Source organism: Gigantopelta aegis, chromosome 2, assembly GCF_016097555.1.
Source record: "Gigantopelta aegis isolate Gae_Host chromosome 2, Gae_host_genome, whole genome shotgun sequence".
NCBI lineage: Eukaryota > Metazoa > Mollusca > Gastropoda > Neomphalida > Peltospiridae > Gigantopelta > Gigantopelta aegis.
In genome coordinates this window covers 23,811,813-23,837,027 of record NC_054700.1, presented here as the reverse complement: position 1 = coordinate 23,837,027, position 25,215 = coordinate 23,811,813, and the positions used below count along the sequence as shown (strand labels likewise).

General features: G+C 40.0%; 1 protein-coding gene across 4 annotated transcripts in view; it reads right to left on the bottom strand.

Moving 5' to 3' along the window:
• The window catches only part of LOC121382881 (GRAM domain-containing protein 2B-like), a 147,198-nt gene that overhangs the window by 22,165 nt on the left and 99,818 nt on the right, over nt 1-25,215 (bottom strand). For all 4 annotated transcript variants that reach the window (XM_041512558.1, XM_041512567.1, XM_041512575.1 and 1 more), the window contains 3 exons: nt 23,761-24,007; nt 21,388-21,445; nt 15,581-15,622 (listed from right to left, as the gene is read on the bottom strand). In XM_041512558.1, the coding sequence (XP_041368492.1) occupies nt 15,581-15,622; nt 21,388-21,445; nt 23,761-24,007 (347 nt within the window). The remainder of the gene's footprint in view (nt 1-15,580; nt 15,623-21,387; nt 21,446-23,760; nt 24,008-25,215) is intronic.

Below are 25,215 nucleotides of genomic sequence, written 5' to 3'. Positions count from 1 at the left end.
GCATTCAAGAGAAAACGTACCAGGCATACGTCGTCTACGAAAAGTGACGACGAAGAAGATGATGAGGTAGAACCTATCTGAACAAAGTCAAGAGGATGCACTCTTGCGATAGCTGTGGTTGGCCTTCTTTAAAGACGGAAGCGACTTGCAGCGACGACACGTGAAATGTGCGAATAGGGAAATGGAGAGCTGTCGCCCGACCTGGAAAACGCAAGGCATTCGTCTCATGGTAGAAACGTGAATTCGATATCAATCATGACTATCTCCAAAGCAAGAGGAAACGCTACGAAGAAAAAAAACATGTCTCCAGACATGCCATGAAAGAAGGAGAAACATGAAACACAATTGCAATAGGAAGTTAGTTTAAGCCAAACAACTCTTGCTTTCTGAACATATATGCATTACTTTGTACAAAGGGTCCAACACCAGGAAAATTTTACAGTTTGTGAATTCCAGGAAAAGATGGTGAGTGAGAATCACAGATTCATTTCTAAATTAACATCAAGTATCGTTCATGGATCGGCGAATATTTGGAATGAACAAGGACAACGACAGTGCATGAAGAGAAATGAACACTCATAATTCACATGTCGCCGCTGAAGGCTCTACGATGTAACTCCATGTGTGTACATCAATAGGGTGTAGTTATGTTCTCTAGAGAGACCAGTGTATTGTATTTTAGAGAAATACAAAATTAAAAACAAAACCTATTGTGCCTTTGTTTTTGTGTTTTTTTAGCTTCTATGACTAGATTGTGTGATTGGATATTTCTACCGCGACTCTCTATAGTAGCCTAAGAGCTGTGGGTACACAAGATCATAATCGTAGCCACGATCTTTGATATACCGGCAGACATAATACACTATTTGCTATAGCTTAATGGGCCCACCGACAGGATCGATCCTAGATCGACCACTGGTATTTACCCTTTTTGGTACTTTAAAAGCCTGTAAAATGCTTGACGCTCGGGAATACTTTGTGCGTGTTTAAAGGACGCTAAATGCTGCTAGGTTAGGATTGGATGGATGCAGTGTGCAGTGTCACTGGCGTATCTTCTTGCTAAAGCCATGGCTGGGGGATGTTCTCACACCCACACACACACATATTCCTTTCTTTCCTTAACAACAAACATGCCCTTTATTTCTTCTCCTTAACAATATTCCTTTCTTCTCCTTAACTGCATATGCCTTCCTTCTTAAAGGAGAGACAATTAAGCATTTGCTGGTATGCAGTATTCAACAATGTAATAATGCACATATTGCTTAATATCAAACACTATATCGTATAATTATTATAAAACGTTTAAATTGACGACTGATTATATATAACTGCGAAGTCCATTTTTGTACCATCTCGTGAGTACGCCTCTGGAGAGCTGGTGGTTACGTAATACTTAACACGTCACGTCAGGAATTGACCTTAGAACGAGAGAAAGCACAACCTACCTGCGTTGTTTGGCGGATCCAATAAATATGTTCATACATTGGCCGAGGTTCCTGTAATCATACACATTCCATAGAGCCAGCAATAAGTATAGTCCAGCACTAATAGCCGCAGCTCGATATTATTTTTTCATATACAAAATAAAATATCCATTGTAAAAGTGCGCTACACAACAAGATGAAAAACAATTAACAATGTTTTTCCCATGCCTTACCCCTAGCGTACTGAAATGATACACTGAGTGTTTTTAATTGGTCTATGCTGTTTAGTCTGCATTCTACCTTTGAATTCCTAATGTGCAGGTGTGTACTTGATTGGTACCCAGAACGAGCTCAATTCATGACGCTGTCTAACACAAAACACTATCATTACCGGTATTTGTGGAATATTACCTTTCGCGCCCCTAAAATGGTAATGGGGACATGGCGTTATTGAACACTGGTAAATAGTTCTGCTAAAACTTATTGATTAAAGTATACTTTCTTCATCCTAAAATCCACAGAACGTGACCAATTACGTAAATTATCACTCTTGGGTACATGGGAGTTGTCGTTTACTGCCCTCTCAACGCTAGCACTTATCAATAGGGCGTTACTAGTCGTACATTTTTCCTTTGGGGGGGGATGATTATTAAACAAGAACAATCCTATTAACCACCATTGTTGGTTCCTTAATGCAGTACGTTGCAATATATTTCAGCTTCTAAAATAGTTTTATTATACTTATTTATGTCATTTATGCCTGTTTTGACACGTCCCGGTATTGATCACAGAGTAGCGCCTTGCATGTTCCCCCCCCCCCCCCCCCAAAATTACTGGCTTTTGTTTTAAACTGTAGCATACAGGAGATAGTCATGAACTGACGGCAACTTCGCCCCAAGCATATCCCATTTCCCGGACAGTCACAAAAACGAAACAAAATAGGCTTGCCCCCCAGTTTTAGCAGGACTAACTCATGTTTTTTTTTTTTATTATTATCTAAAAATTAAGCGTTTTTGCATTTGCTAACTAACTTGTCAGTATGTGTTGTCGTGCTTCCGGGTAGAGCAATCTTTCCAAATACATAAGGCTCTTTTTTGAGTTGACCCCTACCTTTAACAAACATCCGTTTCTTCGCGTGATCCAATGTGTCGTTGCTTTCCCTATGACTAAAACAAAATACTGAACAACACTAAATATTTGTATTCAATTAATTCTTTATTTTACCCGAGGAAGCGAAATGTTTTATTTAGCTCAAACACACATTTTATTCTACGTGTTCATAACGGACATAGTGGATTGAAAGGGACCACACAGATAATTGATTGAGGAAGACCCGCTGTCGCTACTTTCATAGGGCTATCACATTTGTTTTTAAATTAGCCAGTAAGGGATCTTACTCACGATCCCACAGACAGGATAGGTACATACCACGGTCGTTGGTCCAGTTTGTGGCACCCTGGCTGGATATCAGCCCACATGTGGCCCACTATGGGGATCGATCCCAGACCTGACCCTGCGACATACAAGTAGACATCTGAGCTACGCTCCCGTCCCCCACAGGGTTATTATAGGATCTCTTGCTATTTGGGTTCTGGGGCGGGGCTTGCAAACATAATAATACATAATAAATAATAAATATAATAAATAAAACAATCAATAAATAAACTAATTTAAAAAATAATCAGGAGAGAGACGAAAAAACCCCTACCACATGAGATACGAGAGCAACGCACCTTTCCACGCTCTAATGCAAGTTCGCACTACGCATAAACCGCGATATGAGCATGCAAATTTTGTCATTTTTAAACCATATATGTGTGGGTGTGTGTGCGCTCCGTCGCGCACTGTATCGAAGCGCGCATAGGTCAGTTCATAATAATCTGTGAGGCCCTACCAGATAGTTGTAGACGAGCATTCTTTTTTTTCACCTATTTCCATCTTTTAGGATATTGACATTTAATTCCATTGATAGTAATATATGCGTTAGATAAAAATGGAAATCTCAATTGAATTTATACCCCAAATCCTCTACCAGATTCTTTCTTTGTAGTCTCTTTATTATTTAGTTTTTGTATTTATTGTAACGTCTGAAAAGAAGAAGAAATAAATCAAAATATTTATAAACCAGTAAAAGATTTAGCGTGGATGAAATAAATCTTAAGAAGTTTCCAAAAATAAAATTGTATGGATCAAATTAACAGGGGGGACTATACCGGGTCCGCAACAGTAACAGCACTAGCACTAGATACAACCTATATCAAAGTTCCTTTTGGAAATCACGCCAATACACATTTACATATTAACAAAGCAGCTCGTAGACAAAACGACTCGTGATCGTTAGTAAAATCGGCGGTAAACATGCATGTATAATGGTATTGGTACAACTAGTGGAGAATACACATGCAAAATAAAACCTCCAGATAAAACCTGTAACCTAAGTTCCTTTTGCAAATAACGTAAACACATTTATGTAACTAAGCATATCTCAGACCGGCGATCGTTTGTAAAGTTGGCGGTATAAACACACACTAGTATGTGCATGTATGGCTACTGGTGAAAAAAAGGCATATTTCATTATGGGGTGTTATCCCAAAGCAAATTGAATGGATAAAATTAGCATATAAATATATTTGACATAAAAAAAAAAAACCCACTAAAAAAAAACACCTAATAATAATGAAAAAAAAAAACCCGGAATACTTTTCCCAAATCAAATTGTATGGATAAACATTGAAAAAAATGTATACACACAGTCCTTGTACCGAAGTTCTTTTTGGAAATCGCTCCTACACACATTTATTTAACAAAGTTCGTAAATGACATGTAACCTGCGATCGTTGTGATCGTTGGTCAAATCGGCGGTACACGTTTACAGATAATATTGGTATAGTTAGTGGATGAAAAGGTAAATGGGTGTTGGAGACAATACATCTGCAACAACAACAACTCCAGATAAAACCTGTAACCATGTTCCTTTTGGAAATCACGCCAACACACATTTATTTAACAAAGTTCGTAAATGACATGTAACCCGCGATCGTTGTGATCGTTGGTCAAATCGGCGGTAGTAATATAAGGGTCTGTACAGCGTCATGACCTACTTTCCGTGACCTTGACCTTGGTGTCTGGCCTTGGTGTTAGTTATAGTGGTGTGGTCTACTAGGGTGAACGCTCGCCCGTGTCCCTGACCGACTTAGGTTGGTACTGATGTCCTTGGACTGGCCCTGACCGATTTGTTTAGCATTGACTGACTTAGAAGGCAGTGACTGGTATACCTGGGCAGGTGTGCGACCTTAGTGTAAGTCATAGCCTTGACGTACTTGGTGTGTGACTCATCACCTAGCCTTGACCTATCTAGAGGGCAGTGAGTGGCATACCTGGTGCAGGTAAGCAACCGTGACTCATATTTTAGCCTTGGCATACTTGGGCCGGTACTGACGTCCTTAGGCTGGCCTTGGCCAGGTTCTGACGTCCTTGAACTGTCCCCCGACTACTGTCCTTAGCCTACGTATGACTGGCCTTGACCTATGTAGGCTCGTATTTGGATATAAAAAGGTGTGTTTTGTTAGTAGCGTCATTCGCTTGCCGAAAGTTCTGTGAACGAGATCTATTTTTGCTTTGGAGTTTGAAGATATTCTGGTACGAAGAAAATGACATCGGAATATTCGAGCAGTGTTAGTAGCAGCAGCAGTAGTGACGAGGACGACGTCTTGGTCTGCAAATGTTCAGAAAGACATACAATCAAATGTAAAAGAGTGACTACCAAACAAGATGAGAAGAAGAAGAGTATTCATTATACGGATCAAACGGATGCTACACGTGAAATTGGGGTTGGAACTGAAGATGGCAAACTCGTGGATGAACCCACAGATCAGACGGATGCTGCCTGTGAAACAGATGCTGCCTGTGAAGAAGACGTTACGTGTTCTGTCATCGTCTGGAAATGAGACATTTCTATGCCCGGATGCTGACGTATGCTCGGTGGCCCATACAATTACATCAAAAACCAAAAGAACTTGCCAAGGCCGGTTTCTACTACACAGGAGACCACGATGCCATCACCTGTTACTGTTGCGGACTTCGCGTCTACCGATGGAAGAAGACAGACGACCCAGTGAAGGAACATTACAGACTCTCTCCAAGATGTCCTTATGTGAACAACATGTTCAGACATTAAATGTTTTAGACACTTGTGTGCTATGTTTTCATGTTGTATGTTGTGAATAAAACCGTGAATAACAGGTTTTGCTTCCTTATTTATGTCCTGCGTCCATGAGTGTGTCTCTGGACGTGTCCCTATGGTATGACACTGGTAAAGGGTAAAGGGTAATATTTTGGTAACGATGTTTTTTGGGAGCTCGCACGATGAGATTTGTGCTTGGGAGGAGGGGCACTGGTCATATGTATCACCCACATTCAAACATTCCTGTACCATATCTTTATGCGTCATAAGGTATATAAGTAAAATAGTTTTGGAAAACTCGTCATTTGAGGTAGAACCTTCAGAGGAGCAACATGTCAGACCAGTACAAGTTATATGTACCCGACGTGGATAAGTGGACCTGTTTCTATAAACTGCAGGCACAAGGTAAACTTCAACCTCACTTCGAAATTCAACGTGGTGGGGAAAGTCAGATCATGTACAGTGTGGATCGATGTCTAGATCTCTACGATCCCACGTGGAAAAAAGAAAAAGAGGAACAGAACAAGCCCCCAACACCCCAAGTCGTCATGGTCTCCCCAACACAACAGGTGGTAGAGCAAGCCAAAGCCACCACAGCAGCAGCCACCACCACCACCACAGCACCACCACCACCACCACAGCAGCAGCCACCACCACCACCACCACAGCAGCAGCAGCATCCCTAAGATTGCTACATCCCTTCACTATGATCGTGTCGGGACCCACGTCGTGTGGAGACATTTTTGATATACAAACTGTTGAGGGATGGTAAAATCCAGCCGCCTCCCCAGCGCATCACCTGGCTCTACAAACGATGGCAACCCCTCTACGACATCATTGGGGCAACCGTTCGAGTGAAATTTGTTAAAGGCATACCTGAGAATTTGGAAAAGGATAGTTATTTGGATCCCAGAGTCAGAAATCTCATCGTGTTGGACGACCTGATGTGTATGGCTAATAAAGACCCAAGGATCACCTACCTGTTCACAGAAGGAAGTCATCACAGAAACTTGTCCGTCATCGTTATCAACCAGAACCTGTATCACAGCAAGGACCCGACACAGAGAAGAAACTGCCATTATCTAGCGCTGTTCAACAACCCCATCGACAAGCAGCAAGTTCTGACTTTGGCACGGCAGATGTATCCGGAAAACACTAGTCATTTCATGCATCTGTTTGAGAAAGCTACCCACAGGCCCTACGGACATCTCTTGGTGGACTTGAAACCGACCACGCCCGAACATTTGCGTCTCGGCCTAATGGTTTAGAGACGAGGCTGTCCGAATGGTATAAAAGCACGAGCGTAACGGCGAATGTCTCAGAAGACGTGCAACCACCGTCGAAGAAAGAGCTCTACGTGCAAATCATGCAAAGGGACGCATTCAAGAGAAAACTACCAGGCATACCCGCCTACGAAAGTGACGACGAAGAAGATGATGAGGTAGAACCTATCTGAAAAAAGTCAAGAGGATGCACTCTTGCGATACGTGTGGTCTGGTCTTTAAAGACGGAAGCGACTTGCAGCGACACGTGAAAATGTGCGAAGAGGGAAATGGAGAGCTGTCGCCCGACCTGGAAAACGAAGGCATTCGTCTCATGGTAGAACGTGAATTCGATATCAATCATGACTATCTCCAAAGCAAGAGGAAACGCTACGAAGAAAAAAACATGTCCCAAGATGCCATTGAAAGAAACATGAAGACATTGCAATGGAAGTTATTTAAAGACACATACTCTTGCTTTCTGACATATATGCATTACTTTGACAAAGGTCCCAACACCAGGAAAATTTTACAGTTTGTGAATCCAGACAAAGATGTGAGACCACAGATTCATTCTAAATTAAATCAGTATCGTTCATGGATCGGTGAATATTTGGATGAACAAGACAACGACAGTGATGAAGAGAAATGAACACTCATAATTCACATGTCGCCCTTAAGGCCTCTCGATGTAATCCAGTGTGTGTCCATTTCATGTGTAGTTGTCTCTAGAGAGACCAGTGATTGTAATTTAGAAATAAAAAAATTAAAAACAAAACCATTGCCTTTGTTTTTGTGTTTTTTTACTCTATGACTAGATTTGTGATTGGATATTTCTACCGCTACTTTATAGTAGCAAGAGCTGTGTGTACAAGACAGAACATACCACGATCTTTGATATACCAGACATAATACACTAGTTGGCTATAGCTTAATGGGCCACCGACAGGGATCGATCCTAGATCGACCACTGTATTTACCCTTTTGGTAATTAAAAAGCCTGTAAAAAGGCTTGTACTCTAGGGAAATACTTGTGTTTAAAATGCAGCTAAAAGCTCATAGGTTAGGATGGAGGGATGAGTTGCAGTCACGCGTTCTTTCTTCAAAGCAATGGGCTGGGGATGTTTCACACACACACACACACACATATTCCTTTCTTCCCTTAACAAACATCCCTTTCTTCTCCTTAACAAATATTCCTTTCTTCTCCTTAACGCATATGCCTTTCTTCTTAAAGGAGAGGACAATTAAGGCATTTGGCCTGGTATGCATATTCAACAATATATAATGCACATTATTGCTTAATATCAACACGTATAATCGTATAGTTAATTAATAAAACGGTTAAATGTGACGACTATTATATATAACGGGCGTAGCCATTTTGTACCATCTCAGTGAGTACGCCTCTGGCGAGCTGGTGGTTACGTAATACTTAACACGTCACGTCAGGAATGAGCCTTAGAACTAGAGAAACACAATCTACCTGGTTTTTGCGGGATAATAAATAGTCATACATTGCAATGTTCTGTAATAATACACATCCCAGTAAGCCAGCAATAAGTATATCCAGCACTATATATATTATTTTTCAATACAAAATAAAATACCATTGTCAAAGTGGCTACACAACAAGATGAAACAATTAACAATGTTTTGCCCATGCATTAACCTACGTACTGAAATGATACACGGAGTGTTTTTAATTGGTCTATGCTGTTAGTTGCTTCTACCTGTGATTCCTGAATGGCAGGTGTGTACTTGATTGGTAACCAGACGAGCCAATTAATTGACGCTGTCTAGACACAAAAATACATACCGGTATTGTGGAATATTACCTGTCGCCCCTAAAATTGTAATGGACATGGTTTATTACTGTAAATAGTTCTGTAAAACTATTGATTAAGTAGACTTTTCCATCTAAAACCACAGAACTGACCAATTACGTAAATTATCACTTGGGTATCATGGGTTGTCGTTTTTGCTCCAACGTAGCATATCAATAGGCGTAATAGTGTACATTTTTCCTTTGGATTATTAAACAGAGAAAAATACTATAACCCCATTTTGTTCCGTTAATGCAACTTGAAATATATTCAGTTAAATAGTTTATTATATTATTATGTCATTTATGCTGTTTTACAAGTCCGGTTGATCAAAGAGAAGCGCCTTGTCGAAAATTACTGCTTTTGTTTAAACTGTACATACAGGAGATAGTCAGGAACTGACGTCACTTCGCCCCAAGCTATCCCACCGGACGTCACAAAAACGAAACAAAATAGCTGCCCCCAGTTAGCAGGAATAATCATGTTTTTTTTTTTTATTAACTCTAAAATTAAGCGTTTTGCATTTGCTAAAGTGTCAGTATGTGTTGGTGGTCCGGGTATGCATCTTTCCAACACATAAGGCTCTTGTTTGAGTTGACCCTACCTTTAACAAACATTCGTTTCTTCGAGACAAATGTGTCTTTCTTTCCCTATGACTAAAACAAAATACTAAAACTAAATATTTGTATTCAATTAATCTTTATTTTACGAGGAAGGAAATGTTTTATTTACTCAACACATTTTATTTACGGTTATACGGACATATGGTTAAGGACCACACAGATATTGATTGAGGAAACCCGCTGTCGCTACTTCATGGGCTACACTTTGTTTTATTAGCAGTAAGGGATCCTACACTATCCCACAGACAGGATAGTACATACCACGGTCGTTGTCCAGTTGTGGAGCACTGGCTGGATATAGCCCAATGGGCCCACGATGGGGATCGATCCCAGACCGACCGCACATCAAGGGAACACTGAGCTACGTCCCGTCCCCACAGGGTTATTAGAGGATGCTTGTATTGGGTTCTGCTTGAACATAATAAATAAATAAATAAATAAATAAATAAATAAATAAAATAAAAACAAATAAATAAATAAACTAATTTAAAAAATAATAATAGAAGAAAAAAAACCCCTACCACATGAGATACGAACAACGAACCTTTCACGCTTAAGTCGACTACGCTACCGATATATCAGCAAAGTTTGTCATTTAAACCATATATGTGTGGGTGTGTGTGCGCTCGCGGGATGAAGCGACGAAATAGGTCAGTTCATAATAATCTTGTGAATGCGCTACCAGATAGTGTAGAACGAGAATTCCTTTTTTCACCTATTTCAATCATTTCATCTTTCTGCCAGACTTTGAGAACGTAACTTCTACAAGTTCCGTAGAGTATTTTATTTAGAGACTGACAACACAAGATACCATCACTTGCCGGATGTAAACAGTAATAACCATTCATCATTCAGCGCGCTAAACTTAAATACACTACCTCGCATCAGGGCAGTCCTTAGAAGTGGTAGGATAATGACACCACTAGAGCATCTCGATTTATTAATCATCGGCTATTGGATGTGAAACATACTTCTGACAGTTTTAGAGAGGACACCCGCTGCACTTTCCCATTAGTAGCAATTTGGGATCCTACACCATCCCTGTCAAGGCTATGACACCAAGTACGTCAAGGCTATGACTTACACTAAGGTTGCACACCTGCCCAGGTATACCAGTCACTGCCTTCTAAGTCGGTCAATGCTAAACAAATCGGTCAGGGCCAGTCCAAGGACATCAGTACCAACCTAAGTCAGTCAGGGACACGGCGAGCGTTCACCCTAGTAGACCACACCACTATGACTCACACCAAGGCCAGACACCAAGGTCAACGTCACGGAAAGTAGGTCATGACGCTGTACAGGCCCTTATACTACTGGCGGTACACGTTTACAGGTAATATTGGTATAGTTGGTGGATGAAAAGGTAGATGGGTGTTAGAGAGAATACATCTGCAACAACAACAACTCCAGATAAAACCTGTAACCATGTTCCTTTTGGAAATCACGCCAACACACATTTATTTAGCAAAGTTCGTAAACATGTAACCCGCGATCATTGTGATCGTTGGTCAAATCGGCGGTACACGTTTACAGGTAATATTGTTATAGTTAGTGGATGAAAAGGTAAATGGGTGTTAGATAGAATACATCTGCAACAACAACAACTCCAGATAAAACCTGTAACCATGTTCCGTTTGAAAATTATTATTTAAAACATTATTTATATATTTACGTAAAACCACTGTATAAGGAGCTGTGGGGGGAAAAGTACAATTAATACATAAATCAAGGTAAGTATATTTTAAAACTTTGTATAGAAGTGTTTTAAAAACTTTACAATTAATTCTGGATGGAGTTTAAAAGATTCTAAAACATTTCTGTTGCCAAATATATCATTTCTTGTCGGCTTGAGATGATCACACTCCACCAAAGTGTGGCGAACAGTCAGTGTACACTGACAGTGTTCACACTGAGGAAGGGGGGGGGGGGGGGTGTGTGTCATTCTTTAAAATACATGAATGTGTCAAATATGTATGGCCCTGCGGGCACGGCACAAGACTACTTCATCCTTCCTGCATCGCCTGTAGGATGACTGCCACTCCCAGGACTGGCGTGACAGAATGAAGTTTGTTTACAACCGCACCGTCCCAATCATCTTGCCAAGTCGAAAAGATATATTCATTAATATGAAATTTAAAATCACTGTAGGGGACACAAACATGGACACGGGGCTAGTTCAAAGCAGACTTGACAAATTTAACGAAGACACACACAAAATAAGTAAATACTACAATATACTACTTGTCCCAAAACTTGTGGCAGCACATGGAAAGGTATCATAAAACATACTAACAGTAAAAATTATAACACCGGTGAACAGATTCGACATCACAGGCCCGTGGGAAATGAGGTGGACCGGTGTGTGTGTGTGTGTGTGTGTGTGTGTGTGTGTGTGTGTGTTACAGCCCATCCCGCTTGTACTCGAGGACGAAAATGAATAAAGGTAAAAATATGACTTGTGTCCCGTCTCCACACTGTGGACGCTGAAATCACCCGCTAGAAGTTGTGCACCCTCCCCCAGATATTGTTCCTACGGACCTGGAAACCTGCTCCTCTCCGACAAATAAGATGACATCCATAGCTGCCCGTGACAATCGTCACGTAGGCAAAAGCAAACATTATTATTTTAAAATATTTATATATTTTTTTAATTTCCCATCTAACTCGCAGTATCCCCCCCCCGCATCCTTTTAAAAAAAAAATTATATTATTGTTTTCACTTTCTGTTTTCATTATTATTTATTTTACTTTTTTAAATACAGTAAACGTAAAAACAGATTCGACCTCCCCTCACAAATGAAATGAACTTTCCTGCTGTGCCAAATATCACATACCAAAACCAAGCTTATTCTTTCTCTTCCCTCTTTTTCTCTCGATTTCACTTCTTTTGTTAGTAAAACGAAGAACTCTCATTTTTTATTGTTTGCTTATTGTAATCGTTTCCCTTTGAACGATTTACAAGGGTTAATGGCCAATATAAATTTATTATTTAGTTATTATTTTTAGTGTAGTGCGAATGCCTTGTAAACACGTATATTGTGATTTTGAAAAAAAAAAAAAAAAAAAAAAAACCTCAGTAAAATAAATATATAATTTTTTTTTGATTAATTCATAACATAGTGTAACTGACAACATAGCGGCAATTGACAACAAGAAAAAGGTCAGAGGCTCAAATCAAGTAGCTCGTGCACGTTTGCAGAGACCGCCGATCAACCGTCTAACAGGAATTTTTCAATTTTTTCCCCGACTAGTCTAGACGCCGTCTAGCTTGGTCGCAGTCACTGTTTAGACGCAATTATGGTTGGTTCGCGTACTGTATATCAGTCTGCACACTGGACAAAAGCGCAACTGACGAAAAACTTCAGTAGCTTACGGCAGTCACCGCAACGTAATTTAACACTATTTTTTAACAGCCTCTGTTGTGTCCCATACCAGTATCCATTTGTATTTTTTATACACACAATAACAGTTATATTTTAATTTAGCAAGGAAAACATTTTATTTTTATCGTTTCGGCAATCTCCGACTGAAAAAACAACTTATTTGATGCCAAATTTGTCACGGTCATTCTGTCTTTTGTGTCCACTAACTCATGTCTGATATTTTAACCTCAATTGCAGATTTAATTAGTCGTAACTGATGATTTTTATTTACTGTCATTTGTTTATTCAGCAATTCCTTATAAAATATCAGAAACTTTTAATTTTTTTTTTTTTTTGGGGGGGGGGGGGGGGGGGGATATATCACTGCTTATAAAAACGGAAGTGGTAGTGTTCATTATTAAAACCATTTATCTTGAGTGTCAAATAATATATACATCGCCTTTACATAAAGGAAACTACTTTTTATCAGCTGGCAATATTCAATCAATGAAGATGGAAATAAAAAGAACAGAAAAATGTTATCCCATAGTAGGGGATTGCTTAAAAAAATGTCTTTATTATTTTTCAGATATCTAAAAATCTTTATTAAAATAATATTAAAACTTTGATCCTTCTTTAATTTACACCCAGCAAGAACACTGTATACAATTTAATGTCATCCATAGAATAATTTTCAAGTCATATTCACCGAAAACTTGTCTCAGAAACACCAGGTTCCGTTTATGCTAGTAGTTCATGATTCCATTTATAATAAATTCTTGTTTATTGAAGTTTGACTATTGGAAATTGGACTACATGTACATACAGAAAAATAACCTTTCAGTCAAGTTTAATTGCTGCAAAAGTCAGTTTAAAAAAATTGCCGTTGGCATACTCAAAATTACCGTCGGTGGGCCCTTTCACCGACGGCAATTTGTGTTTTTAATTACCGTGGGTGATAAATTCTTAAATTCGAGCCCTGCAAGCTATTCTCACAAACTAGCTACATAAGGGTCTTGCTTATGCACTTTCCCACACAAGTTTGTTTTCTTTAACAACACCACTAGAGAACATTGATTTATTAATCATCAGCTATTGAACGTCAAACATTTGGTAATTTTGACATATAGTCTTACATTTTTTTCATTAGCAGCAAGGGATCTTTTATATGCACCATCACACAGACAGGATAAAACATACCACGGCCTTTGGTATACCAGTCGTGGTGCACTGGCTGGTTTCCCATAGAAGGTATAGCATATACTAAGGCATTGGTATACCAGTCGTGTAGCCAGACATTGAATTAAGTAGTCAACATTACCAGGTTACCACATGTCAAGAAAGTTATGAATAGTACCTTGTTCTCCACAATTTTTTTTTGCACAAAACCACCACAACATAAATTTTTATCAAATATGTGCTGTTTAAATATAACTCACTCACGCAAGAGAACTGATCTAACAAGTAACAAAGTATTAGTGTGATTGTGAAGGAATGATAATAGCAAATGTAAACATGATAAATGTGTTGTAATCTATTAAGGTTATCAAGCCCATAATTTATGGTGACTTGTACACAGATAACCAGGCACTATGCTTATTTCGGGGGGTGGGATGTAGTCCAGTAGTAAAGCTCTTGCCTGAGGCATGGTCAGTCTAGGATCGATCCTCGCCAGTGGGCCCAGTGGGCCATTTCTCATTCCAGCTAGTGCTCCACACATGGTGTAATTAAAGGCTGTGATATGTACTATCCTATCTGAGGATGCTGTATGTCAAAAGTTTCTTTGCTACTAATTGGAAACAGTAGCCCATTGCATGGTAGCAGCAGGTTCCCTCTCTCATTATATGTGAGCTCCTTAACCACATGCTCAACATCACATAACTAAAATCAAAATATGTCGAGTGCTCCGCTAAATAAAACATTCCTTTCTGTCTGGTACAGTGGTAGCACTAGTTGAAATCAGAAGAGGGGAGGGGGAATGAGTTCACCGAGGACAATCAATCCCAACATGCATCTCATGTCAGCACATTAGCACCAACTTTAAATCAACCTAGTAGTGTCTAACAAATAAGGTAAAAACAAAAGAAGTTTGTTTTGTTTAATGACACCACTAGAGCACATTGTTTATTAATCATTGGCTACTGAATGTAAAATATTGGGTAATTCTGACACATACATGTAGTCTTAAGAGAGGAAAACATTCATTTTTCAAGTACCGTATACTGTAGTGTATTAGCCAACTTTGGAAGTCTAAAAATACTTTCCAAAAGAAGAGAGTCGGCTTGTACACGGAGGCAACAAATTGATTCATAAAGTTCCGATTGAAAACACTCCCGACTCCGACTTACAAATTTTGATCAGACCCTTTCATCCTTTGACAGCTTATGTAACAATAATTTGTGCACAGTATAAATAAAACACCCAATCATGCAGTACTATGTAGTTTTTTGTTCTTTAATGCATTACTAGTTTGATGAATAATAATAAAAATTACTTGTTTTATTGTCATTGGAGTGGTAAAAATGTGTCGGCTTATACAAGGAGTCGGCTAATACACAGCAATATACGGTAGTAGTAAGGGATCTTTTATATGTACCATCACACAAACAGGATAGCACATACCATGGGCTTTGATATACCAGTCATAGTGCAATGGCAGGAAGGAGAAATTGGCTAACTGGCTCACCGACAAGGATTAATCTTAAACCAACTTTACATAAGTTGAGCACGTTACCACTGGGCTATGTCACACCCCAATAAGGTAAAAGGTCTAACACTTTGTATTATGGCTATCTGGATTTGGCTCCAACTATTTTAATGCACAACCTTCTAATACGCTTTAGCCAAATCTGTTGAAAATATTCTAACAAACCGAACTGCCCATGGTATTAATTACTTACAAAATACTGCAAACAGCCAGCATCAAGCTTGTTCGTGGTATTCTGAAAAGAACAAAGTGCTATATTAATGCAAAACTCATCTAAATTTCATGTCGACAAATAAAATAAAACAAAATTTACTTCTTGTTTGTGAAAATTTCAATAAAATTCAATGTGGTCTTAATATATATATAATGTGTGTATTTTCACCAACAAAAGACCAAGGTCAAGTTCATGAACTACAAAGCAGACAAAAAAACAATAACGTTTTTCTGTTTGTGTGTCCGTTATGCAAATTAAAATTTTTGTGAACCGCCAATTAATTTCATGGAGTAAAATTAAAAGTGAATTTTTTTTATCACAAGAACTTTATTTGTATATTCGAAAAAGTGTCTTAGACTGATTTTGAACACAGCCAATTGTTTTCTCTTTTATGGATACATTACATGTCCTCAAACAACTGGTTCGAACATCCCAAAAGCCAATGGATGGCCTAAATTCTTCTACTTTATGCTCCCTCTAGTTCCGGTCACGTGACTGTAACTTCCTTCTTTTCCCCTGAATGCATCGCACGGAGAACAGGAAGCGGGGAAGCTTGGGCGGGAATAAATCCTTGAGGATACCTCAAGTTTTCTCCATTTCCTTTCAACATTACTTGTCCTCAAACAAATGCAGAATTTAACAGAAGGCGGTGGGTTCTGGAATTCGTAGATGCACCTGTTATCTTCCCAAGGACCGGATGGAGGCTAACAAGTGGAAGAATAGGCCAACCATGGTAAGACCCTCTCCAAGGGATGCCTGTCACAGACCAATGCAGGTGATGTTAGTAACAACAACTGGAAAGGTGGCATCCGTCAGCAATGGCATGCATGGCTCCTAGAAAACCAATGGGAACTGGAGTCAGTAAGCCACATCTCATGCAGGTTCTGTCAGGGTAGGAAGGTGTAGCCACCAGGGATGCAGGTGTTGGGAAACCTCCAAATGCGTTGGAGTGTTAATAAAAACATCAACAACGATATGGGTGTATCCATCAGAACATTGAACTAGAAAGGCTCCTGAGTGTTTTCTGTCCAGTACACCAAAGATTTGTTAGATCAATTAAGGAAAACAAGTCACCAAAGTGCAGCGCAAACGGTGAATGTTATCCGGACAAATGTCCTGTCACTAAACCAGTGCGTGAACATCAGAACGGTGCAGTAAACAAATGTCAAAGCGAGTCCTCATCACCAACAGGACCCATATGATGGAATCCCTCGACATCTTCGTTGGATACATCTCGCAGATAGTAGTTGACAAAGATCGAGACAGTGGCCCAAAACACCCTGTTCAGATACTGAACACAATACTGGTAACAGGTGTGTTGCAATGTAGGGACATTGTGGCAGCAAGTACACATAGGTCAGGTGTGTTAGCTGCCGACAGTGACGGTAATCCCTCAACATAGTAAGAGCACAGGATCGTAGACTGAATCCAGGTAAACACAATATGCTGAGTGGGGTCAGTCAAGTGGCTCTGGTGGCATGAGGAGGACAGTCGCTTTCGACAGTGTCGGAAAGACCTTGTTCTCTCAATGTAGTGCCTGAGGGCTCGAACAGAACATAATGACAAGTCCACTACATCATTACAAAAGTGTGCTTGGACAGTAAGTATGCGGCACTTGAACAGGATACTGGACTTGAACTGCACCATGTCTAGCTCCAGAGCATGGATCTCTGACACTCTTGCAGACGTTGCAAAGCCCAGCAAGAACACCATGATCCCTGTCAAAACCTCGAAGGACGGCTCAGCTATGGGCTCGTAAGGTGCTTTGGACAAGGCCCTCAGAACAAAGATCAGGTCCCATTTCCGTGGACGAAAAAGTTGGACCTGGTCGGCGTGTTTGAAACCCATGTACATTGTGTGAAGCTCAGGCAGCATTGCCAGGTTGGTACCAGTGGCTGAGTCACGAACCGCCGGCTATGGTGGAGCCATAGAGTTTCAACAGCGACCCGAGATACAGCAAGAAGTCTGCAAACTTCTCCACACGAATATTCTATGCAGCAGCAGTGGATGCCGTAGTGCTTTCAGTATCGCCACCATGGTCGTAGATGTGAAACTGTTGCACTTCAAACCCTCAGAAATAAGGTCCACACATGGAGTTTAACAACATGGAATGGGATAGTGTTGTCTCGACATGGGATGAAGCAGGAGGTGAACCCAATCGGGTAGTGGTAGAGAATCTGGATCCACGAGACATATGAGTTCGGCATACCAGAGGTTGCCTGGCCACATTGGAGCGATGAGCAGTCAACAAGATTCTAGAACCAGCTGGAGTGCTTGTGGGAGCAATACTGGTGTTGGGAACGCATAAGCAGCCAGACTGACCCAACTGAAGGCCAGTGCATCAAGATCGAGAGCTTCTGAAACCGTGTCACAAACAGGTCAACGTGTGGTGTCCAAAGCCTGTGCCCCCCCCCCCCCCCCCCCCCAAGGCTTAAGAGTTGAGCATCCACTCAGTGACTTGTGAAGTGGATGGTCAGGACAACCAGAACATGTAACATCCCTGGAATGACTCCGAGGTGCAGTTGGGTTGGCCTCTACCAAATCAACCAAGTGATACGTGTGCCAGAGCAGGCTGTTGGAATGTGGTCTGCCCTGCCGATTGGCTGAAACTGTAGCTATCACGTTGTCAGTGGCTACCATGAGTTGACTGAATCAACTGCTGACGTCAATGACAGACTGCATTGAAAATGGCTAAGCAATCTAACATGTTGATGTGGAGACTTGCCTAGTCTGAAGACCACCACCCCAGCATTGTCGAGTGTTGAAATAAGCTCCCCAACTTTCCAGTGATGCATCGACGAACAGATGGCAAGTTGCTTGAAACCGCCTCAAAGAGACACTGGCTAAGATGTTCGACAGAATCAGCTACCAATGGAGACTGGACTGGAGGTCGTTGGGAAGGCTGATCAACCATCTGGGGTTGTTCAATGTGAAAACTTGACAGTGAACAATGTAGACGGCCATGAGTATCACAGCAGGAGCTGATGACAAGAGACCCAACAGGCATTGCCAAAAGTTGAATGTCACAGGTTCTGCCAGGACTGTGAATACCGCAGACTAAACCTTGTCTCATCTGACGGAGGGAACCTGTACTAGTCCCAGGTCCGTATGCAGCAGGGCTCAAATGACTCAACGACTTGGTAATGGTTGCAACTGACAATCCAACTAAGACGTGGCAAGAACTGAAGTATGGAGTGACCATGAACAGCTATGGCACTTCATGAGACAGTACTGCAGTGATGCAGGAACCGGGACATCGGAGCAGTGATCCTGTTAAATAGTCAAGAGCCACCGATGGCGGAGCGGGCCACTACGCTATATTCCCAATATATGTGGATGTGAAACAACACAAACACCAAATGGCTGGTATCCACGGCAGTCACACAGCCCGATGCGAGGCAGCAGCAAAGACAATCTTCTCAGCATCAGACATAAACACTGGCGGTAATAACAGTGAACGTCAGTGGGTTGATAATCCACAATAGACCGTAGTAAAACGGTCGCTGTAAAAAAACCCGAACCAAATGATGGATAACTTCCTGAGCCAGCAGAAGTATCGACTGACTTGCAGCAACAACGGATGTAATGATTGACCAGCCGATTATCTCGGTAACTTCATCGAGCAACAGACGGATGCACGGGGCCACAAGACAGCTGACCGGTCCAGCATACTGTCTTCAGCACCAAATCAGAATGCTTGTAACTTCGAACGGATGACATCAAGTGAAACCCCCATGATGACTTCCCGCAACTGGCTGCGTGATGAAGACCACATAGCGAGGTTTACCACAACGCATTGAGTTGTTATGGTAACCTATATGGAAGCTGTAACTGGAATTGCAGCTGGAAGAACAATGCGAGTAAAGCAACCCAAACAGGTGTGAAGTAAGGTATCGTCCTTCCACCTCAACAGCAACAGTGGTGAACTGATGATCAACAGCGTATCTGGAAAAACTGGCCGTCACAGAAAATCAGCTGTCAGGTAAAGTGTCGGAGCCGCTCATAGACAAAGGGCTGTACTGCGATGTCATCGACCGCTCAGAAATCTAGCGCAGACATATCGATCTCAACGGAATCCGTCAAACTGCGTGAAGGTTGAAAGTAAGCTGGAAGCACTGTGTCATCATCAAGACTGACCAGAGGAAGACCATGGAGAGCGGCTACCTGTGACGAACTGGACTGTGGATGGTCCCACTGGAACCCATAAAATCTGGCTGGCCGAATCGACGCCGTCTGTCAGAATGGCCCATGAGGACCGGCTGCGTTCTGTACTATGAGGAGTTAAGAACTGTCGACTTCTATCACGAGACAAGTGAATTTATCTCTGAGTGGAAGTCGCCGTAGACCCGATACTCAGAAGCACTGTCGGTGCCGTTCATCAGATTCACTGTAGGCTACAGATTAGGGTCAACCGAAGTGACCGTAGCGGAAGGTCCAGGAACCGTGGCAGCATTGATAGCCACAAAGGTATGCAGGAATAAGTGACCGTGATAAAACGGTGGTTGAAACGTCAGAATGAAACCCAGGTGCAAGCATGTCAGTCAACAGTGCAGAATAGCCATGGTGCATCGAACCATGAACGGTCCCGTCGGCTCCTTGTCAAGTCTGATTCTCAAGACTGCGTGAATGATGCCGTCTCTCTAAGCAGAAAACCGTGTACAGGCATTTCAATTGGTTGCGCTGGAAGGCCGTGGGGATCCGAAATGTGTACGGTCCCATCGGAATCTGTTGGCCACCAGTGAAGCTTGATCTAGACTGCGGAGCTGGTGTCTACCCCAAATGACTCGTTGGAAAGTCGTGGGGACCGCTGAAATCATGACTGATGAGTAGTGGACAGCTGGCTCATCTCTTGAGATGAGTGATGATCGTCTCAATGTCGCAGAATCCCGTGGGTCACGGGTACCGTATCGCCCATAGGCATGGGTTGCAGCAAGCACCATTGGAGGTCTGCGGAAGGAACCGAAGCAGCTGGTCGGTGGAAGTTGATGGGCTGGCACCCGTGGCAGCATTCAACATCGGGAAGGTATCTTGAAGCATAATCAGTAGTATCTGCTTCAAGAACTCAGACACGAATCAACGATGGAAGGTTGCTTGGCAGAGCTGGAGCCGTTGTAGGGCTAGGACACGGAGATACACGTTGAACTCATCTCCCATCTATTTAGCACAGCGATCGACAGCCCAGACAGAGGTCATGGAGGTTGAAACCCGTCTTAATTTCTAGCAGTTGAGCAAGATCGCACTACACACGAAGTACTAACATCTGACATTGTTAACTACTCTGTAATGATAAAGAAAACAACATAAGTCTGTACAAGTCTGGTAAACAAAGAACCACGTTGATCGGTATACACAACAATTAAAAAATTTGAAATTTCACATGAAACCCAAGTGAATTACTCCAAAATACAACACAATCATGTTTAAGTAATAAGTAGAAATAAAGTCTACACATAAAACAAGCAAAAAAAGAGTAGAAAAAATGACAAATGTCTCTGAGGAAAAAAGAAGAAAGTTACAGTCACGTGACTGGAACTAGAGGGAGCATACAGTAGAAGAATTTAGGCCATCTCATTGGCTTTTGGGATGTTCGGACCAGACTACTAGCCCGGGGGGAGGGGGGGGGGGGGAAGGGAAGAGAGAGAAGAGGAGTGCACTTGTTTGAGGACAGGTAATGTTTGAAAAGAAATGGGTAAGTGACTGGCTATGTAAATACAATACCTGTAAGTGAACGTTTGGTTACCTGGATAAAAGTAACGTGAAACACTGACTCCTGATGTAGTACTTACTTTTGAAGCTTTACAGCAAAGTGAAACAGTGCGCCACATATTTTTCTGAAGTCCAGACCTGCAAAATAAAGTAAAATAGAATTAATTAATTATAACTGACTAAATTTAGTGCATTCAGTTATCAGGATACTGGACTCTCAAGCTAAGACAGTAGTTCAAATTCTGTTACACTTTCAATCATCATTTTTACCTGCCCATCATTCTCATTATTTAGTAAATCTAGTAATTATTATGCCATGGTTCAACATCAATGAGTTACCGAAAACTATACGAATCACAAGTGTAATAACACAAATGACAATCAACATAAACGAGTTAATAAAAACTATGTGTGTAATAACACAAATGACAATGTGATAAAAGGTATCACCTTCTGACACCTTAACGCACCTTGTTTGCTTTGTCGTTATTCATAAAATGTAACATAAAAAATAAAGAACAGTCCTTGGTTTTTGAAAAACAAAGGCGAGTGAAAAATCGCACACCTCAAAACTCTTAGACGAGTGAAAAATCGCACTCATCAAAATGCTAAGGCGAGTGAAAACCAAGCATTATTAATTTATGAAGTAATTAGTACATGTAAATGCAGAGACATATGTTGCAAAAACGAACCAATAAACCAATAATGTTTTCTTCTAATTTTATATTGTTTGGTTCATCAATGTAGTCTGACTTCTTTTCCCTTTCAGGAATGGAGTTATAATTTATTAAACAGTTTCAGGAGTAGTACTATAGAAATATAATTATGACATGTATATACTGATGCAGACAATTTGATTTTTAAATTACAATATGTACTATTCAAATAATTTGATGCACACAGTTATATATATATCTTTTCAGTGTTAAATGGTTTGATGAATGTGCAGCTAAACATATATAGGAATCAACTTGTCTTGAATTTCATTATTATGCACAACGAACATGATTAGGATAGTTGGGATGGGAAAAACCCACTGGTTCCGAGGAGATGGTTCATGAACTACGACCCAAGCATCTCAGGTGTGCACTACCAACTCGTATTATTAAAACATTGTTTTAAATAACTCGTGAAATGTAGGCCTACAATTACAATTATGCAACCAGTTTCCCTCTCCCTCCCTCAACATTTTGTAACACGTCATTTGACCTACCGCTACAAGTTATGAATGGCTCTGACAGTGTTACGTCATTGATCTAGAACGGCCCCAATGTTGTTGATAAAAAAATATACAAACTCTGACAAAATCTGTCATTACAAAGGATTTTAAAGATAAAAAAGAAAAATAACAGACGTAAAAAAAAATACCTAGGCTTATTTCTACATACCTATTATCATTTCTTTTCCTTCTTTTTATTATTCCGTCTAAATTTCATTTCTTTTTTAAAAAAAGAAAAAAGTATAAAATTACACGATTGCCATTTTCGAGACCTGACGTAAGCTTTGTAGGCTAACGGTTATGAACTGATTTCCGTAACGAGTTCATTTGTGTAGGCTACAGAAGCGACTATTTAATTCAATCCCTTTTCTCATTTTGTCATAACTATATGAACAGTATAAATGAGTTATCCTTATCAGACGCTGTGATCTGTTACCTTACAAAAGTGGACCGTTTCTAATTAATAATAAATTAAATAGGCAAAGAAGTTTCGATCGATTGGTACGTCTTCAAAGGTGTCTATTAAACCTGTGTTTTTCGATTTGCATAGTAAAGATAAGTACCAGTCTTATTTTAAAATCTTGCATGGACGCTACCGTTCTTGTAACATTTTTTTTTTCTGGTTATATTAAACGAATCTTTCTATCAGCTACACGAGTTAAGTAATGGCAATCAATATACAAAATTATTTTACGTGCGCTGTTTGCTAAGTGTAACGTGCGTTATTTTTCACATTCGCCAGAATGAAATTACGTGCGCTGTATGAGTGTGATCGACCTACATGTACGCATCTTAAAAGGCAAGGTCTGAAAGAAATGATTACACTTGTGTATGTTTTTAATTCTGCTGTGGACTATATTAAAAAAACCTTTTCACAGCATGCTATTTTCTGTAGACATTTTCCTAATTACAGGGGTTGATGTTGTACAATACAAGAATCACTTTTTATGTAATAACACAAATGACATTCAACATAAATGAGTAAATAAAAAACATATCAATTGCATGATTTTGTTATTTCCAAAACACTTTTACTTTTCTTCTTACATCAAACCAAACTGAAATTATTTACAAAAAAAACAAAAACATTTTTGTAGGACAGGATGGACTATTAACAATAAAATTGAAGTAAGGCATGATTTCAATTATCAAGCATGGTGCCATAGTGAAAAATATGTCATAGTGTTTAAAAACTAGGATCAGTCACTTTACTCATTTACAGCAGTATACTGACAGCGAATAAAGTAAAACGATGGTCTCTGTTCCTTGGCCAGGTTCTGCGACGTGATACATGACTTGTTGAAGTTGTGTCCGGTGCGGTCACTGACAGTGTCCCCACGGTCGCCCATGTCAATGGGCCCACACTGCAGACACATGCTGCTGGAGTCACTGTCATCGTCCATGCTGTCCGACTGAGTCGATAGTGTGTGGTCCAAGATCAGAGCATGGTTTCCCTTCTCCATCACCTTCGTCACAGTCTCCTACAACATAATACAAAAAACAATCAATTTACAACCTCATGGCTGCTCCCTACAAGTCCTTCAAATTTGCCCAGACAATCAACAGGTGTCACATCAAAGAGCTGTTGTAAAATTGATCTGCAACAGGTTTTTTAATCATTATATGGTATTTACTTTGTTATTATTTGAACTTATATTGCCATCCTGAGATGATCTGACTTTGAAGGGCTCTAACATTACAGCAAATTAAAACTTAAATTTGGATACAGATTTCTAAATCACTTTGGCAAATTGCTGATAATTAGTTGGGTCCAGCTTTACTTCTAGAGGTATTACCATCATGACAACACAGCATCAATGATGTTTTTTTTTTTGTATAGTACAAAAGCCAGTGAATCTACCGACTGAGCTAGATCTTACTTCCCCAAAGAAAACAAATGTTTGAAATGAGGTCTTACTGCCCCGTTCGATATAATTTACCACAGCAACAACAAGGCAGTGTCAGACCTGTCAACCTTTAGTCAAGAGAAAGCAGGTGTGTGTTGAAAAAGCAGATTTTGTCAAAAAGCCGATTTTTTAAATGCACACAATTTAACACAAGTTTTTAAAAAGTATTACAATAAATTATATGAACACTACATAATGTCATGCATGTATACTTGTCAACCTTAAATCTCGGCATTAAAAAAATTAAATAAAAATAAAAATAATTTAAAAAATATTATATACATGTATATGATTTAATACATATTTTAAAAAAATAACTCTTTTATCCAAAAATGTTAAGAACACTAACAAAAATTTCAACATTAATTAGTACAGTTATGGTATTACACTTTCATGTTACGTTGCATCATCGTTATTTGTGTTTTGTGAAAAGTAGACCCAAGACAAATTTAAATAAATTTATAAATTAATATTCAGTTTTTACTATAATGAGATAGTGGTGTGGTACTTATTTCAAATCATCATAACCATGCAATAAACATTGTATTTTCACTAATCATAAGTAAAAGCTCTTTCTTGATGTGTGAAATATACCGGAATTAATTATACCCATTTCCTTGAGTAACTTTATGTCAAGTTTTATTAATTGTATGAAAATAATCCCTTTAAGTGTACTCTTGTTACCAACATTTTACTGCACAAAATACAAATCTGACTGATACAAGTATTGTTTATATGGAGTACGGACAATTGCTCACCGGACAATTGCTCACCGGACAATA